Here is a 20,457-nt window from a genome sequence, read left to right on the forward strand (position 1 = left end):
AAATTCCTAAATAAAGCAGAAAAAAAAAAATATTATTCCCATAAATACATTTCTTTACATAAAAAAAAAAACAAAAAAACAATAAAAGTACACATATTTAGTATCGCCGCGTCCGTAACGACCCGACCTATAAAACTGGCCCACTAGTTAACCCCTTCAGTGAACACCGTAAGAAAAAAAAAAAAAAAGAGCCAAAAAACAACGCTTTATTATCATAACGCTGAACAAAAAGTGGAATAACACGCGATCAAAAAGACGGATATAAATAACCATGGTACCTCTGAAAACGTCATCTTGTCCCGCAAAAAACGAGCCGCCATATAGCATCATAACCAAAAAAATAAAAAAGTTATAGTCCGCAGAATAAAGCGATGCCAAAATAATTATTTTTTCTATAAAATAGCTTTTATCGTATAAAAGCGCCAAAACATAAAAAAAATGATATAAATGAGGTATCGCTGTAATCGTACTGACCCGAAGAATAAAACTGCTTCATCAATTTTACCAAATGCGGAACGGTATAAACGCCTCCCCCAAAAGAAATTCATGAATAGCTGGTTTTTGGTCATTCTGCCTCACAAAAAAATCGGAATAAAAAGCGATCAAAAACTGTCACGTGTCCGAAAATGTAACCGATAAAAACGTCAACTCGTCCCGCAAAAAACAAGACCTCACATGACTCTGTGGACCAAAATATGGAAAAATTATAGGTCTCAAAATGTGGAGACGCAAAAACTTTTTTGCTATAAAAAGCGTCTTTTAGTGTGTGACGGCTGCCAATCATAAAAATCCGCCAAAAAACTCGCTATAAAAGTAAATCAAACCCCCCTTCATCACCCCCTTAGTTAGGCTAGGTTCACATTGCGTTAATGGGTTAACGCTAACGGACAGCGTTGCACGGCGAAAATGTCACAATTAACGCCGTGCAACGGGTCCGTTAGCACAACCATTGACAGCAATGTGATTTTCAGGTGTAGCGCATCGCTAGAGCGTGCCATTTTCGGCTCGTGCTAGCAAGGTGCCATTCTTTTGTGGCGCGCCTCAGACGCTGCTTGCAGCGTCCGCGGCGCGCCCGAGGTCCGATCCCCGATCTTCCAGAGCGGGGACGTTAACGCGACCACTAAACACGACACCTAAAAAGACATTGTGTTAGCGCAATCCGCTAGTGCTAAACGGATTTCCCTAACGCAATGTGAACCTAGCCTTAGGGAAAAATAATAAAATTTAAAAAAAATGTATTTATTTCCATTTTCCGGTTAGGGTTAGGGCTAGGGTTGGGGCTAGGGTTAGGGTTTGGATTACATTTACGGTTGGGATTAGGGTTGGGATTAGAATTAGGGGTGTGTCTGGGTTAGGTGTGTGGTTAGGGTTACAGTTGGGATTAGGGTTAGTGGTGCGTTTGGATTAGGGTTTCATTTATAATTGGGGGGTTTCCACTGTTTAGACACATCAGGGGCTCTCCAAACGCGACATGGCGTCCGATCTCAATTCCAGCCAATTCTGCATTGAAAAAGTAAAACCGTGCTCCTTCACTTCCGAGCTCTCCCGTGCGCCCAAACAGGGGTTTACCCCAACATATGGGGTATCAGCGTACTCGAGACAAATTGGACAACAACTTTTTGGGTCCAAGTTCTCTTGTTATCCTTGGGAAAATAAAAATTTGGGGGGCTAAAAATCATTTTTGTGGGAAAAAAAAGGATTTTTATTTTCACGGCTCTGCGTTGTAAACTGTAGTGAAACACTTGGGGGTTCAAAGTTTTCACAACACATCTAGATAAGTTCCATGGGAGGTCTAGTTTCCAATATGGGGTCACTTGTGGGTGGTTTCTACTGTTTGGGTACATCAGGGGCTCTGCAAATGCAACGTGACGCCTGCAGACCAATCCATCTAAGTCTGCATTCCAAATGGCGCTCCTTCCCTTCCGAGCTCTGCCATGAGCCCAAACAGTGGTTCCCCCCCACATATGGGGTATCAGCGTACTCAGGACAAATTGAACAACAACTTTTGGGGTCCAATTTATTCTGTTACCCTTGTAAAAATACAAAGCTGGGGGCTAAAAAATCATTTTTGTGAAAAAAAAAAAGAATTTTTATTTTCACGGGTCTGCGTTATAAACTGTAGTGAAACACTTAGGGGTTCAAAGTTCTCACAACACATCTAGATAAGTTCCATGGGAGGTCTAGTTTCTAATATGGGGTCACTTGTGGGGGGTTTGTACTGTTTGGGTACATCAGGGGCTCTGCAAATGCAACGTGACTCCTGCAGACCAATCCATCTAAGTCTGCATTCCAAATGGCGCTCCTTCCCTTCCGAGCTCTGCCATGCGCCCAAACAGTGGTTCCCCCCCACATATGGGGTATCAGCGTACTCAGGACAAATTGGACAACAACTTTTGGGGTCCAATTTATTATGTTACCCTTGTGAAAATACAAAACTGGGGGCTAAAAAATTTTTGCGAAAAAAAAATAAATTTATTTTAACGGCTCTGCGTTATAAACTGTAGTGAAACACTTGGGGGTTCAAAGCTCTCAAAACACATCTAGATAAGTTCCTTAGAGGGTCTAGTTTCCAAAATGGTGTCACTTGTGGGGGTTTTTAATGTTTAGGCACATCAGGGGCTCTCCAAACCAACATGGCGTCCCATCTTAATTCCAGTCAATTTTGCATTGAAAAGTCAAATGGCGCTCCTTCCCTTCCGAGCTCTGCTATGCACCCAAAAAGTGGTTTACCCCCACATATGGGGTATCGTCGCACTCAGGACAAATTGCACAACAACTTTTGTGGTCTAATTTCTTCTCTTACCCTTGGGAAAATAAAAAATTGGGGGCGAAAAGATCATTTTTGTGAAAAAATAAGATTTTTTATTTTTACGGCTCTGCATTATAAACTTCTGTGAAGCACTTGTTGGGTCAAAGTGCTCACCACACATCTAGATAAGTTCCTTAAGGGGTCTACTTTTCAAAATGGTGTCACTTGTGAGGGGTTCCAATGTTTAGGCACATCAGGGGCTCTCCAAACGCAACATGGCGTCCCATCTCAATTCCAGTCAATTTTGCATTGAAAAGTCAAATGGCGCTCCTTTCCTTCCGAGCTCTGCAATGCGCCCAAACAGTGGTTTACCCCCACATATGGGGTATCGTCGCACTCAGGACAAATTGCACAACAACTTTTGTGGTCTAATTTCTTCTCTTACCCTTGGGAAAATAAAAAATTGGTGGCGAAAAGATTATTTTTGTGAAAAAATATGATTTTTTATTTTTACGGCTCTGCATTATAAACTTCTGTGAAGCACTTGTTGGGTCAAAGTGCTCACCACACCTCTAGATAAGTTCCTTAAGGGGTCTACTTTCCAAAATGGTGTCACTTGTGGGGATTTCAATGTTTAGGCACATCAGGGGCTCTCCAAACGCAACATGGCATCCCATCTCAATTCCAGTCAATTTTGCATTGAAAAGTAAAATGGCGCTCCTTCCCTTCCGAGCTCTGCCATACGCCCAAACAATGGTTTACACCCATATACGGGGTATCAGCGTACTCAGGACAAATTGGCCAACAATTTTTGAGGTTCAATTTCTTCTCTTACTCTTGGGAAAATAAAAAATTGGGGGCGAAAAGATCATTTTTGTGAAAAAATATGATTTTTTATTTTTACGGCTCTGCATTATAAACTTCTGTGAAGCAATTGGTGGGTCAAAGTGGTCACCACACATCTAGATAAGTTCCTTAGGGTGTCTACTTTCCAAAATGGTGTCACTTGTGGGGGGTTTCAATGTTTAGGCACATCAGTGGCTCTCCAAACGCAACATGGTGTCCCATCTCAATTCCTGTCAATTTTGCATTTAAAAGTCAAATGGCGCTCCTTCCCTTCCGAGCTCTGCCATGCGCCCAAACAGTGGTTTACCCCCACATATGGGGTATCAGCGTACTCAGTACAGATTGTACAACAATGTTTGGGGTCCATTTTATCCTGTTACCCTTGGTAAAATAAAACAAATTGGAGCTGAAATAAATTTTGTGTGAAAAAAAGTTAAATATTCATTTTTATTTAAACATTCCAAAAATTCCTGTGAAACCCCTGAAGGGTTAATAAACTTCTTGAATGTGGTTTTGAGCACCTTGAGGGGTGCAGTTTTTAGAATGGTGTCACACTTGGGTATTTTCTATCATATAGACCCCTCAAAATGACATCAAATGAGATGTGGTCCCTAAAAAAAAATGGTGTTGTAAAAATGAGAAATTGCTGGTCAACTTTGAACCCTTATAACTCCCTAACAAAAAAAAATTTTGGTTCCAAAATTGTGCTGATGTAAAGGAGACATGTGGGAAATGTTACTTATTAAGTATATTGTGTGACATATCTCTGTGATTTAAGGGCATAAAAATTTAAAGTTGGAAAATTGCGAAATTTTCAAAATTTTCGCCAAATTTCCGTTTTTTTCACAAATAAACGCAAGTTATATCGAATAAATGTTACTACTAAAATGAAGTACAATATGTCACGAGAAAACAATGTCAGAATCGCCAAGATCCGTTGAAGCGTTCCAGAGTTATAACCTCATAAAGGGACAGTGGTCAGAATTGTAAAAATTGGCCCGGTCATTAACGTGCAAACCACCCTCGGGGCTTAAGGGGTTAACAACCGATTTAAAACAGAATTCTATCCTTCAAAAATAGAACAGGTGAAGTGCCGACTTTAGAGCCAGGTGGCAGCGCCAATCTTGTCTGGATCGATTGAATTCTGACTACAAAAATAGCATTGTGCTAATCAGGAGGCATCTGCTGCTAATATGGCCTCATTGTGCTTAATTTATTATTTAAAAGGGTTGTCCACAACTTAAGCAACCCCTTCTTACTTGTCGAAGTCCCAGTAAATAAGAAAAGCTATAACTTCCCTATCAGTCCTCAGCCTTCCGAGGGATGTCAACTCCAGGTCTCTCGGCACTCGAATGACTTCATGTCAAGGGAAACGCTGCAGTCAATCATCAGCTGCTGATTGGTTGCTGCTCACCGATATTCCATCAGATTGGACATCTGTTCTGATGAAATATTAAGGCCTGCGGCTGGTTAGTGGCCGTAATTGGCTGCAGTGCTCACATGAAATAACATTGTCACTCCAGCACCAGCACGTCTGGCGTCGACTTCTCTGGAGCAGTGCCTGTGCAGGAGGTGAGTGTAAGCTTCTCTAATTTACTCGAGGGTATCAATCATTGAAGAATTGTCCTAGTGGTGAACAACCCCTTTAAAGTGACTATAAAACTGCTCTAAAAAGGCTAAATAACAAGGCTGGTGACTTTACGATGCTTACGATTCCACTATTTTTCTATTTTGCTTTTTTTTTTAGGATATCCTGGTTTCCAAGCAGCTACTTATGCCAGCCGCAGCTACACGGGCATTGCACCAGGGTATACCTACCAGTTTCCAGGTAAGTCAAATGCATATTTATATAGAGTTTATTTTTTGCTACTGTTGTTTCCCTGCTGAGGACTTGGGTGGACTAATGGTGGTGGATTGGTGTTCACTACTTTTGTCAGTTCATATGTCCATTCAAGGATTGCGAGTGTCAACAATAATATACATTTACTGGTTTTTCATTGGCACTGGTTGGTTTTGGTCAACTATTCCATACTCAATGCCAGCCACCTCCATGGGCTGGGCTTCTAGCCATTCCTAAGCTGTTTCACGTTTCGTTTTAGAATTTCGTGTAGAGAGAACCCCTCTCCCGGGCACCCCCGTCCTCCCAGAACTAACAGGTCAGTCCCATTAACTTCCTAAACCTCACAAACGAGGAGACCAGCATAATCAGAGTGGTGGCCCTGCTCTGTGGGTAATGTGGACTGCATCTGGCACTTCACTGATGGCATTGTGGCAGGAAAAGGTGTCATCTTGTCCAGGACATTTCATACTAGATGTTCCATGTAACATATAGGTATTCTCGTTGTTGGGTGTATTCGTTTTCTGGCTCAGCACCATTGACATACTGTATGACTTCCCATCTATAGATGTGGGGAAAAATGCGGATTTTCCTCTTCTCTTCCTTCTGAACAAGGAGACTGATAGTTCTCATTGTGACCTTGTGTCAGCCACTGGTCACCTCTCCTTCGGCAGGAGCTGACGTTTGCACATATTTGCAGGTGTCGCCTGCTACAATATAGCAAAACATTTCTTGTGCTTGATATGTGGAGAACAATCTCATGGGAAATACTAGAATTCCTACGTAATCCTGCGCACACTTTATTGTTTTACTGTGGTTCTCCCACTAAATAAATGTGTATGATTGCTGGGGATTTGACCTCTGAAGCAGCAGTGTGTGTGGGTGCTTTACCTCCACCCCATTCACTTCTATGGGACTGGCATAGAAAACCACTCTGTCCCATAGAGGTGAATAGAGCAGTAGTCACACATGTGCCCTACTCAGCCATTCACAGGGAGACCTTAGAACCCTTATTACGAGATCCGATGAGCTTCCAGGACCCCAGTGATCTTACATTCCTGTGCATAGGAAATAAATGTTTTTAGTGGGAAAACCCCTTATATATTGTGATTATATTCTGTTGCTTATAGTGTAAAAAACTAGAAATTCGGCTTTGGTGGCACTTTTTATCTATCTTTCTCTACTCAGTCTTAATGTTTGCACCAGCTCCTTTGAATGGGGCTGAGACATGACCCTCATTTCTGCTGCAAGTACAGAGGGTAAGCAACAAGACAGGAAAGTATGGCCCCCAGAACAAGGCAATAATAGCCCCCTCTATAGGAGTTGTGTAAACTACATAAAAAGCCGAATTCTTTTATTTTGGCTAGTATAATCCTTTGGAGTACTTTGTAATATGAAGTTTGTTACCACACATTTGTACCCCTTGCACTTTACATATCCCTATGGTCAGAACGTCAGCCCTCAGAGCTGAAATCTGCATAGTGTAGGTCTGTGTTGTGCGTTGTGCTGCATGTTCCATAACTATGTACTGTGTTCATTAGTTTGGTGGTATTCATACTTTCATGCATGCTCTTAAGAAGCCCTCTATATCATGTGCGCTGATGTTGGTTGTAGGGTTGCTGATCGTGTTGCCCACCTCATTCATACTCAGTGCTAAGTGGAGCTGTCTTGTGTTTTTCAGCAATCCCATTGACTGCATACGGACCAGTAGCGGCAGCAGCTGCAGCAGTGGTGAGAGGTAATCGGATTATTATCCACATATTTAGAATAGTTACATTATAGAAAATGGCAGGACAGTCGTATAAAGTGCAGTTAGTAATACAGTCTGACAACAGTGCCTCCGGTGGAGAAGAAGCGCCTTTACAAATGGGGTGAAGTGTGTGGAGGGAATTGGAATTTGTCTAGCTTGTTGTGGGTGATGGATAGATTTCCAGGCGGAGGGGACAGAGTGGGGGACAGCGTAGGGGGCTGTTTGTAAGATCTACTTTTTTAGTTTGTAAACAAGGCTCCACTCCAACTTGCACAGGGGGTTTTCTGGGAACCAGCAGCCCAGGGCCAATGGCAGAACTATATGGAGCAGCCAATCAAGAATCTGCAGTCAGCAGCTACATCAGTGCAGCAAGTCCAGCACCAAGCACTGGCTTTGGACACAGCCTTGGGGTAAGTAAAATAAAGGTTTTTTTTAACCCCTTTACGCCATGCTCATTTTCCATTTTTTTTTTTCGTCTTCGTTTTTTTACTCCCTTTTTCAAAAAGCCATAACTTTTTAATATTTCCGTCAATATAGGTTCGGTTTTTGTGGGACGAGTTGTACTTTTGAATAGTGCCATTGAATTTACCATATGGTTTACTGGGAAACGGGAAACAATTTCCAAGTGCGGTGAAATTGCCAAAAAAAAGTGCAATTCCACAATTTTTTTTTTTGGAGTCTTTTATTTCCCAAGTTCACTATATGGTAAAACTGACTTGGAAATATGATTCCCAGGTCAGTATGATTATGCAGATTCCAAACATGTATAGGTTCTTTTTTATTTAAGTGGTGAAAATCAATTCCGAAATTCGTAAGACAAAAAGTTTTTGCGTTTGTCCTCAATTTCTGAGACCCATAGCATCTAGATTTTTCAGTATATGAGTCGATGTTTTTATTTATACCATTTTGGGGTGGATATGATGTTTTGATCGCTTTTTATTGCAATGTTGTGGCTGCCAAAAAACGTAATTCTGGCATTTTGATTTTTCTTCTTGTTACACCATTACCTATCGACCTAATTTACTTTACATTTTAATAGCTCATACATTTCTGAAAGCATCGATACTAAATTTGTCCATTATTTTATTAACTATATTATTTTCAATGAAGCAAAAAGGGGGGTGATTTGACATTTTGTGCCTTTTTTTATTATTATTTTATTATTTATATTTTTAAAAACTTTTTTTTCTTACATTTTACTTTATTTAATAGTCCCCTTAGAAGACTTGAAGCTGTGGTTGTCCGTGCTGCAGGAAGCAGGGCTTCAGCACTGCTATGTATAGCAAAAATAGCAATCGACTGTGAACGACGGCCACGAGCCGGTGTTCACAGGAGTATCATAATGGCAAGCACGGGGGTCTGCTGTCATGATAACCCATCAGCGCCCCCCTGATCTACCTTCATCTGTTAAAGGCACATGACAGCTGACTTGACTGGTCAGCGGCTCTCCTGACCCAAGCGTTAGAAATACATTAAGCCGTCATGCTCGGGTCAGAAGAGCCACCGGGCAGTACAAGCATTGCGGTGTGTTATACGCCCGTTTGACTGCGGTCTTACTATTAGTGTTTCATTTGTGATTTTCTTATACGGAACAATAAATTAATTCCAATTCTTCTCCTATCCATTACAATGTTCATAACAGATTGTACACTCATGCTTTCTGTATGCTGACCCTTAATTTTCGCGGACCCATGTTATTGTATGAGCAATTTAGATCCGAGTCTCCAATGAAAATGGATATCTCCGTGATTTTTTTTTTTTGTGGACACACTTTAAGGGTCAACATGTAATCCACTCCATAGATTATAATGAGTACATGTTCTGTCTATGAAAAACACGGGGCTCGTAGTCGCTTGCATAAAAATGGAAGCAATTAATAGTTGCATTTAATTTAGAGTGACCTTGTAGGATGCTCCTTGTTGTGTGACAAAGTCTATGGCTGTATTACTTTTTTAAAATATTGTTAAATTTTCCTCAGGGTCCTCTGATTGCCACGGCTTTTACTAATGGATACCACTGAATTCACAGGTCACAGTGGAGGTTAGTAGAGGAACTTCATTCTAATATAAAAACAGGTTCTTATGGTTTGTTGGTTGCTTAATTTTAAGGTTGTAAGAAAACACATCCAGAGAAATGGTATACCACACGGCAGCTACTTATATTAGGGAATAAAATCCTCCCCTACTTAACATATGGAAATCAGACTACTACTACTTTTTCTACTTCTGCTTAAAGTGGTTGTCTGGTGAAAACTATCCACAGAATAGATGATGAGTTGACCTGTTGATTTTTGAAGGTCTGGCCGCTGAGACCTTCACCCATTGGCAGAACAGGTAACTTTTATCCCCATTGTGATGAAATGTCAGTGCACAATTTTCAACCTCTCCATCATTTATTCCTAAGGGAACTGCTGAACGCTGCGCTCTTCTTTTTCCGGCAGCACCATAGTGAATGAATGGAGCCCTGCTTGGGCGTTCAACCTGCTGCACCGTTTTGTAACTGGGATAAAAGTTCCACATTGGGAAGCGGAGGGTCACAAAATGTGCAGATGCAAAAGTTTGGGCATCCGTGGAGATTTGTGTGCCCATATAACTTTGACCAAGGTTTCAGACCTTATTTAGCCTGTTGCATTATTTCTTGTTCACTATCATCATTAAGTAAGGCCAGATGATGCAGATTTCCTAGCTTTATAAAAACCCATCCTCCTCTAACCTTGTGCCAAAAAAACAGCAGCCATGGGTTCTTCTATGCAGGTACTCTGAAAATGAAAATGGTGGAGGCCCACAAAGCAGGAGAAGGCTGTAAAGAGATAGCAAAACGTTTTCAAGTTGCCCTTTCCTCAGTTTGAAATGTAATTAAGAAATGGCACTTAACAGGAACACTGGAGATAAAGATAAGGTCTGAAAAACCAAACAAAATTTGTGAGAGCTGCTTGTGGGATTGCTATTGAGGCAAATCAGAACCTCAACTTGGCTGCAAAAGACCTTCAGAAAGATTTAGCAGACTCTTGAGTTGTGATACATTGTTCTACTGTTCAGAGACACCTGCAAAAATATGGCCTTCGTGGAATTGTCATCAGAAGAAAACCTCTCCTGTGTCCTCACAATAACATTTAGCATCAGAAGGAAGCTAAAGAGCATCTAAACAAGCCTGATGTATTTGCAAACAAGTCCTGTGAACTGATGAGGTTAAAATAGAACGCTTCGGCCACAATGATCAAAGGTATGATCAAAGGTATGTGTGGAGAAAATTTCAGGAAAAGAACATCTCGCCTACCATTAACCCCTTAACCCCCGGACCTTTTTTCGGTTTTGCGTTTTCCTTTTTCGCTCCCCTCCTTCCCAGAGCCATAGCTTTTTTATTTTTCCGTCAATATAGCTATGTGAGGGCTTATTTTTTGCGGGACGAGTTGTACTTTTGAACGACACCATTGGTTTTACCATGTTTTTTACTAGAAAACGGGAAAAAAATTCCAAGTGCGGTGAAATTGCAAAAAAAGTGCAATATCACACTTGTTTTTTGTTTGGCTTTTTTGTTAGGTTAAAGGGAACCTGTCACCCCCAAAATTGAAGATGAACTAAGCCCACCGGCATCAGGGGCTTATCTACAGCATTCTGTAATGCTGTAGATAAGCCCCCGATGTATCCTTAAAGATGAGAAAAAGAGGTTAGATTATACTCACCTAGGGGCGGTCGCGCTGCGGTCCGGTCTGATGGGCGTCGCAGTCCCTCAACAGGGCAGACAAAGTACGCCTGCGCCAGAGCAGCAGCGTGAAGACAAGAAGAGGACGTCATCCTATGAAGATAGGAGGCCCAGGACCGGACCGTGACGCCCATCGGACCGGACCGCCCCTGGGTGAGTATAATCTAACCTCTTTTTCTCATCTTTCATGATACATCGGGGGCTTATCTACAGAATTACAGAATGCTGTAGATAAGCCCCTGATGCCGGTCGGCTTAGCTCATCTTCGATTTTGGGGGTGACAGGTTCCCTTTAACTAAATGCTAAAACTGACCTGCCATTATGATTCTCCAGGTCATTACGAGTTCATAGACACCAAACATGTCTAGGTTATTTTTTATCTAAGTGGTGAAAAAAAATTGCAAAAAAAAATTTGCGCAATTTTCCAAGACCCGTAGCGTCTCCATTTTTCAGGATCTCTGGTCAGGTGAGGGCTTATTTTTTGCTCCCCAAGCTGACGTTTTTAATGATACCATTTTGGTGCAGATACTTTGTTTTGATCGCCCGTCATTACATTGTAATTCAATGTCGCGGCGACCATAGAAACATAATTCTGGCGTTTTTAATTTTTTCCCACTATGCCGTTTAGCATTCAGGTTATTCCTTTTTTATTATTGATAGATTGGGCGATTTTGAACGAGGCGATACCAAATATGTGTAGGTTTGATTTTTTTTTTTTTAATTGCTTTATTTTGAATGGGGCAAAAAGGGGAGTGATTTGAACGTTTAGATTTTTTTTATTTATTCCCTGGGAGGCTAGAAGCTGGCACAACTCAATCGCCTCTGCTACATAGGAGCGATGCTCAGATCGCTCCTATGTAGCAGAATTACAGCATTGCTATGAGTGTCGACCACAGGGTGGCGCTTACAGCAATCTGGCATCAACAACCATAGAGGTCTGCGGGAGACCTCTGGTTGTTATGCCAACGCACTGATGACCCCCGATCACGTGACAGGGTCAGCGGTGCGCGCATTTCCGGCCCAATGGCCGGAAGCACTTGTTAAATAGCCCTCAAGCAATAATTGGAAGACTCTTGGCTGGCTACAAAAAGCATTTACAAGCTGTAATACTTTCAAAAGGGGGTGCTACTAGGTACTGACCATGCCCAAACAGGGGTGCCCAAACTTTTACGTGCCAATGTGTACCGTATATACTCGAGTATAAGCCGAGATTTTCAGCCCATTTTTTTGAGCTGAAAGTCACCCTCTCGGCTTATACTCGAGGGGTCGGCAGGGGAGGGGGAGCAGGGGCTGTCTAATTATACTCACCTGCTCCTGGTGCGGTCCCTGCACGTCTTTTCCCCGGCGCTGACAGCTTCTTCCCGTACTGAGCGGTCACATGGTACCGTCCATTACAGTAATGAATTTGCGGCTCCACCTCCCATAGAGGTAACAAGGTAATGAGCGGTAACGGTGACAGCTCAGTACAGGAAGAAGCTGCCGGCGCCGGGGAAGCAGGGACTGCACCGCACCAGGAGCAGGTGAGTATAAGGAGGAGAGCGCTGCGCGATATTCACCTGCTCCTCGTTCTGATGCCGCTCCGTCTTCAGCTGTGACGCTCAGGTCAGAGGGCGCGGTGACGTGGTTAGTGCGCGCCCTCTGCCTGAACGTCAGTGCAGGACACGCTGAAGATGGAGTGGCGCCGGAACGAGGAGCAGGTGAATATTGAAAGTGCCGGGGGCCTGAGCGACGGAGAGGTGAGTATGTGATTTTTTTATTTTTATCGCATCAACAGCAAATGGGGCAAGTGTCTGTATGGAGCATCTATGGGGCCATAACGTTTGTGCAGCATTATATGGGGCCATAACATTTGTGCAGCACTGTATGGGGCCATAACGTTTGTGCAGCACTGTATGGGGCCATAACGTTTGTGCAGCACTATATGGGGCCATAATGTTTGTGCAGCACTGTATGGGGCCATAACGTTTGTGCAGCACTTTATGGGGCTAGTGTCTCTATGGGGCCATAACGTTTGTGCAGCACTATATGGGGCCATAAGGTTTGTGCAGCACTGTATGGGGCCATAACGTTTGTGCAGCGCTATATGGGACAAGTGTTTCTATGGGGCCATAACGTTTGTGCAGCACTATATGGGGCAATTGTCTGTATGGGGCCATAACGTTTGTGCAGCACTATATGGGGCAATTGTCTTTATGGGGCCTTAACGTTTATGCAGCACTATATGGGATAAGTGTCGGTATGGGGCCATAATGTTTGTGCAGCACTATATGGGGCAAGTGTCTGTATGGAGCCATGATCAACGTTTGTGCAGCACTATATGGGGCAAATATCTTTATGCAGCATCTTATGGGGCCATTATTAACCTTTATGCAGCATTATATGGGGCATATTTTAATATGGAGCATCTTATGGGGCCCATCATAAACTTTATGGAGCATTATATGGGGCTCCTGATTCAATATGGATATTCAAAAACACTTAACCTACTGATGTCTCAATTAATTTTACTTTTATTGGTATCTATTTTTACTTTTGACATTTACCGGTAGCTGCTGCATTTCCCACCCTAGGCTTATACTCGAGTCATTAAGTTTTCCCAGTTTTTTGTGGCAAAATTAGGGGGGTCGGCTTATACCCTGGTTGGCTTATACTCGAGTATATACGGTAACTTGTTTTCACTGTACAACCCCTTTAACTAATATACTAATATACTGACTGACTTGGAAGGAACATTTGGGGGTTTAAATTTCAGACTTCAGTCACTGCTGCAGAACATTTGTACATCACATAGTTGGTGAGGGCAACTGTAACGATTTGGTGCCATACACAGAATGAAACAATGTTCTTAGTTTCTCTATGCACTACAAGCAGTTTTTGCAACAAACTAACAAATCAGCATAGCATATGCCAAGAAAGCTCATGGTGCATGCGCCAAATGTATCCCTAGGGCTCTGTTCACTCGATGGATGACAGATGTGCCCTACCTACTGGCATCTACTGGGCCGCTATATGATGGCTTTTTACCTTTTTTTTTTACTGTATAGAAAGGCATAGTCTACTGCAGTTTTCTATACTGAAGTATAAAGTAAAAATGTCCCTGGATGACAAGCTTTACATTGCTGCCCTCCACCATAGGTATATATAAGGAATAAACAAAATCTGGTCTCATTTTACAGTTTGTATTGGTGTTGCACTTGACAAGAATCACTGAGCCCTGGAGTTCTGTAGGCAGTGGCACCCTATGTTCCACCGCACATAGTAGTAACTATAAGCCAAATAGTGCAATAAGCATAGTGGCAACATACTTTCCAACACTTAACAAATCATAGGGTTCATGTACCTTCAAAATAATTTGTCCCAGAGTAAGAAACTAATAACCAATTCCATCATTAGGAATGGAGGCACTACCCACAATTGCAAGTTAATTGATAAAATGGGACCGACTGTTTTAAGAGCATGTGGTGAAACTGGCTATTGGGTTAATAATTTGATTGTCTTGGGTAGCGCATTCCAGAGGAATGGTGCAGCATGAGAACTGTAGGAGATGGTAGTAGAAGGATTGAATTATGGAGGTTTAAAGGAGCCTGTCGGTCTATTCGTGTTGCCCAAACCAGATATGTTTTACTGTGAAACGTTCTGGTGTGATTGACGATCTCTCCCATGAGTGTACATAGGTAGACACCTGCCAATCCAATAGAGAAGCTGTTCAGGAGAGGCGCCAGGCTAGTCCCTCCACTGCCTATGGTCTGCGGGTCTTTAAGCTATGATTTCATGAAAGTATCAGAGAAAAATATACTTGGTGGCTACAATCGTACAGACAAGCTCTGATTCGTGCTGCCTGTAGTTTAGGGAGGTTGAATCAAATGACAGGATCCGCTTTCATATAAAACCTTTGGCAGAATGTAAGAGCACAGGAAGATTGATTCACAGAGATGAGGGAGAAGATGAATGGTTGTGCGCCTCTGTGCAGAGCTTTGTGGATCCATAAGTTTAAATTGAGATAGAAAGTAAATTCTGAATAATTTGCTAATCGGTTGAAGCACAAAATAATTTTTTTTTTTTCTGTTGGATTCATATGAAAAACATTTGCATAAAGTTGGAGACATGGAGAGGTGCAATAAGGTCCCAAAAATGTCTATGAGGATGATATTTCAGTTTTTCTTTTTTTAATAAATTTGCAAAAATACTACATTTCTGTTTTTTCAGTCAGGATGGGGTGCAGGGTGTACATTAACGATAAAAAAATGAACTTTTTTGAATTGACCTAATGGCTGCAATGAAACAAAGAGTGAAAAATTTAAAGGGGTCTGAATATTTTCCGTGCCCACTGTGCATTGCAATTCTGTAAGATGGAAAACTGTAAATGGTCCTGCAAAAGATTAATACCTGCTGAGCAAAAAAAACTGATTGTATACGGATGACAAGGGAGAAACGACTGTCCCACTCTCTTGGATGAGAATGGGAATGATTTTGCATACGCTGTTGTGACCATGGCCTTAGGCTATTATCTTTATTAGGGCTCATTCAGATGCCTAATTTTTCCACTTATGAGAAAAACTGACCGAGTTTTGGGGGGATTACACTTGATCAGAGTGTGGTCTGTATGTCGTCATCACTTTTTCTCATATGTGCAGAAAAAAAAAGTTTCTCCACCTTCTCCTTTCTAACAGTCCGTGAAAATCCGACCGCACTCAAATGTCATCCAAGTGCAGTAGGATTATTTTCACAGACCCATAGATTTGTATTGTCGATTTTAATGTGACTCTCGGATCAAAATTAGACATGTTTCCGTGATTTTCCGCAGACCGCACAATCCACAAAAAATCACGGACATGTGAACAGCCTCATAGACTATCACATGTACAAGTGGTATCTGTGAAAATCATGGCTAAATCGTTTGCAAAAATTGTCCTTCCCTATGAGACTCTACTTTATGTTTGGAACTTTACCTTTATTAATATGATACCCTTTTCTACGGTGCTGGTTCTCATTGGTCACAGAGGACCTTCCAGTCTGGCTACTCTGTCCTCATAGAGCCAATTTAATGACAATATAAGAAATAATTCTAATTCTGCAAATTACTGATGGATTGTCATTGTGTTGCAGGTTACAGTCTGGAAGTGATTCATGTCCGTGACTCTGTCCCTCTCTTCTGAGATTGTCAGACGGCCACAAGCCACCTTGTGTTCAAGCAGAGTAACTGGTGCCTCCTGCCTAACTTTCCCTTCTCCCCAGGACGTTTTATTTATTTTATTTTTTTTTCTCTCTCTCATTTTATGTCTGTCTTGTTTTTCTCTTCTTTTTGTTAGTTTTGTGTTTTCATGATAGATGTCAGGAAAACATTTCTCATGACTATAGATAGCTTTGTTCTGGTGGGATGCAGGGAAATTCTGGTACCATATGCTGAAGGGAGGGAAAGGTATTTTAAGTCCGGCTGTCTGGGAATGTGTTTTCTTTATTTTTAACTAAAAAAAATATTTTTTATGTAAATTTCGGCTTTTATGAAATGAAGTGGACAATGCACAAGAACAAGAAATAATGTATATTTTGCTAAATGAGAAACTATTTGTAGAACAGAAATTATTTTAATTTTCTCAAAACTGGGTTAAATTTTTTTTTTCTCTGTAAAATATGTAAATATTGCAGACTGATCGTTCTGCCACCTCCAGGTCCTCTGTGGTCCAGGCTTCTCCTGTTCCAGTTTGGGTCCGTACTTTAGCAATATTTTCCCAAAGCCTGGAAGGATTGACAGGTTTTTTTTTATTTTATAAACTTTTTACTACAACTGAGTTCTGTCCACTGGAATAAGGTGGGGTGTTTTCAGTGCAGGAGAACGCTGAGCCCCCCCAGCATTACCCTCAGTACAAATTAACTCTTTCCGTGCCACACATCTTATCATTGCTGAGGATCCTATTATTATGACCTAGCAACATGGCAGGATATAACAAGACACAGAAATGATTGTGCTGACGATCTACCGGACATTGACTGATCCAGATAATTTAGGCGAATATTTATCTATACTGGCCATATTTGCAGGAGCGTAAAATCTTAGGTTACTTCAGGTGTCTCCAAACACTTAAAATGTTGGTACATTCCTAAAAGCAGGAAATAAAAACATTGCATTCCAAATTGTTGGTTGTCTCCTCCTGCAAAGATTGTGTGATTGTGCATAAAGAGTTAATTCTGAACAGGGGAAACGTACAGTAAGTACAATGCTGTATTGCAAGTTCAAAGCAATAATGTTTGTTACTGCAACTGGAATTTTTTTTTAAGATAGTTACAAAAATAAATGATGAATTTTACTGTCTGTGTTGTGTGTGTTATTTTTTAAAGTATTAAATATTTCTCTAATTTTAGACTTTGTCGATAAACAAACAATAGAAAAAAGCTTTTTCATCGAAGTCATGAAATATAGAGGTGATCTCAAAGCTCCCTGCAGAACACTAGCCCTATTTACGTACATAGCACGCATTAATTCCCTGCACTTTACAGATATTGTCATCACTATCCCCATTGGGACTCACAATCTAGATTCCCTATCTGTATGATTTGCAATGTAGGAGGAAACCCATGCAAACCTCTTACAGATGTTGTCCTTGATGGCAATTGAACACAGGACTACCAGCGCTGCAAAGTAACAGTGCTAACCACTGAGCCACCGTTCTGCAGGTTAGTATTGGTGAAAGTAATACTACTTAGCCATCATAGCCTTCTATGCAGAGTCAACTACGAAAAAAGACTCATTTTCTTTGTTTTATACAGGTTAGATCTCATTCTGACATCAGCGATTTTGTACATCGATTCACATTAACACCCTACCAATATATATAGCTTCATCATATGCCGGCTCCCTGACTTTGATGTGGACTCACAATCCGAGCCCGTATATTTCCTGTGCAGATGATGGCTGTGATATTCAGTCATCATGTGCCTCTAATCTGTTAGATGCTGCTGAGAGGCATTTACTGCATGTCAACCGTTGAAGCATATCATTCTATGCACTAATTGGTGTGCCTGTGATATGATTGCGAGGAGCCAATGGGGTTGCCCGGTGTCTGCTGAAAACCCCCTGGGTCTGTCATGACAGCTTTCCTGTGAAAGCCAGCCTGTGGCTGGCGTTCATATGAGACTGTGATTTTTGCTGTGCATAGCAGTACAGAAGTATTGCTATGAATAGTACAAGCGATCAGAAGATCGCAGGTTCAAGTCCCCTAAAGGGACTACAAAATACCATAGACAGTACAAAAAAAAGGTGTTTTTTTAAGTATTAAAGTACAACTCACCACCCCTCTTCCCCCATTTGCCCATTCACAACAAATGTATATCTTGCAGGTACGTCCAAAAAATGGACACACTAGTACATCATGGCAATCGTGGGGGCATAGCTAAGCACCCTATAGATGCCACGACCAGTAGCAATCACAACAATGGGAAGGCTAGGAGATGAAGGAGACTCCATGTCCCACCCCATCGGCACCCCCGTGACATAATCGTGGGCTGCCGATGCTTGTCATGAGGTCAAATAATGACCTCCGGGTATGCCAGCTACATTGGCCTATTAGACCATGCCAGGTTCACGGTCGAAAAGGCGTTCCGTCAGTATAAGGCGACGTTCACGCGTTCAGTATTTGGTCAGTCTTTTACCTCAGTATTTGTAAGACAAAGCCACCAGTGGGTGATAAATCCAGAAGTGGTGACTTGTTTCTATTATACTTTTCCTCTGATTGTTTCACTCCTGGCTTTTGCTTGCAAATACTGAGATAAAATACTGAATGTGTGAATGTGGTCTTAACTGACAGATATAACGCATTCCAGTACATGTGTGCTGCAATGCATAGCAGTGATCAGAGTTTTAAAAGTTAAAATCTTAGAGAGGGATTACGGTAAGTAAAAAAGCAAACTAAAATTAAAAAAAACAAACAAACAAACTGTAAAAATATATAATCATGAAAAGTACACATATCTGATATCGCCATGTCCAGAATGACCTAATCTATAAAACTGTCAAACTATTTAACCCCTTCAATAAACACTGTAAAAATATAAACCGTAACAAAAACAGTTTTTTCATCATACAGCCTACAACGAAGTTGATTAAAATGGGATCAAAAAGTCATGTACATAGAAATTGTACCCCATAAAACATAATTTTGTCCCTCAAAAAAAATACCTCAATGCAAAAATAAAAAAGCTTTAGCTGTCAGAATACATCCATGCAAAAACTATTCTTTTTTTGGGAAAACAAAAAAATGATATACATGTGGTATCGCCTTAATTGTACTGACCCAAAGAATAAAGCTGCCTTATCAATATTACCACACAGGGAATGGCATAAAAAGAAAAAAAAACAATTCCTCAATTGCTGTTTCTCCTTCACCTCATTGGGGACACAGACCGTGGGTGTATGCTGCTGCCAATAGGAGGCTGACACTAAGTGATACAAAAAACGTTCGCTCCTCCCCAGCAGTATACACCCTCCTGCTGGCTCTCAGCTAACCAGTTCATGCTTAGTGTCTTAGGAGGCACAGGTCTGGTTTCCAGACCTCCCGTTATTTTTTTCTTTTCTTTTTCACCATGGAAGACGAGACAGGGGCGACGTACCCTTTTGAAGGGGTCCGATATCCCCAAATCAACAACGGGCGAGCACGTGGAGTGTCACCTCCATGTATCCTCTCCCACAACGTGGGACAATATGCCGGACTCAGCCCTGACCACCCTAAGGTAACAAAACCCTAGGCTGTACAGGCGCATATGGACAGTCCGTGCGGCCCCCACTGCATCACCAATGCTCAGACAACAGTGATGGAAGGAGGCGGACGGTCCCTCTCCTCATCCCCTGAAAGGAGGGTGGAGCTAGGGTGCCTGCACCATCCTTTATACAGCCCCACTCTAACGTTAATGTCTGGAGCCATTCCGAGGTGGAGGGCTTGGAGGGCTCCTGCAGTTTTCCCCTGCCGTTCAAGATGGGAAGCCTCGCTCCAGCCCCCTGCCCGTGTTCTCGGGGAGGTGATGGGATTTCCCTGCTCCTGGCGGCGCCAGGCAGCGAGCCGAGATCCCGTTCCTGCCTCCCTCTTCCGGGTTTGTCCCCTCCATACTCGGGCGGGCCTCAGATATATAAGTCCCCGACTTCTGGTGCGGTTAGGCTGCATGCGGAAGTCCCGCCCCTTTTAGCCACATCATCTTCTGGCGGCTCTGCCCCCTCATCCTTGGGCGGATGCCAAGGAAAAATTTAGCCCCCGGCTTCGGCCTCCAATAGGCCATGAGTCGAAACTCCGCTATTTCCAATGGGACCGTCCACCAATTGGGCGCATTTCTTATATGGGACATCACTGATGCTTCCTCCTGTGATGGGTTCCACAGGACAGCCGGAGACACAACACTGGGGTAAGTGCTACTCCCCCTAGCGTGGCAGCTGCAATATATATTCCTGCAGCTTATCCAAGTTCTGATTATAACAGCAGCAGGTATGGCATGGCTAGAATGCCCCAGTCTCAATACGTTTTTATATATGCCGCATTTATGGCCTGTCGGTCCGCTTTTCCGCTTGCCCAGACTAATCGTCTCTGTGAG

At 42.1% G+C, this 20,457-nt stretch overlaps 1 protein-coding gene across 3 annotated transcripts in view; it reads left to right on the top strand.

The window, feature by feature from the left end:
• The window catches only part of MSI1 (musashi RNA binding protein 1), a 45,893-nt gene extending 28,704 nt beyond the window's left edge, over positions 1-17,189 (top strand). For 2 of the 3 annotated variants that reach the window (XM_069758170.1, XM_069758187.1), the window contains 6 exons: positions 5,343-5,423; positions 5,695-5,751; positions 7,114-7,170; positions 7,459-7,592; positions 9,161-9,222; positions 15,991-17,189. In XM_069758170.1, coding sequence (XP_069614271.1) covers positions 5,343-5,423; positions 5,695-5,751; positions 7,114-7,170; positions 7,459-7,592; positions 9,161-9,202 — 371 coding nt within the window. In that variant the 3' untranslated portion in view covers positions 9,203-9,222; positions 15,991-17,189. The remainder of the gene's footprint in view (positions 1-5,342; positions 5,424-5,694; positions 5,752-7,113; positions 7,171-7,458; positions 7,593-9,160; positions 9,223-15,990) is intronic. The other variant, XM_069758178.1, reaches the window with a different exon arrangement.
• The last annotated feature ends 3,268 nt before the right edge of the window (positions 17,190-20,457 follow it).

Source organism: Ranitomeya imitator, chromosome 1 (genome assembly GCF_032444005.1).
Source record: "Ranitomeya imitator isolate aRanImi1 chromosome 1, aRanImi1.pri, whole genome shotgun sequence".
Classification (NCBI taxonomy): domain Eukaryota; kingdom Metazoa; phylum Chordata; class Amphibia; order Anura; family Dendrobatidae; genus Ranitomeya; species Ranitomeya imitator.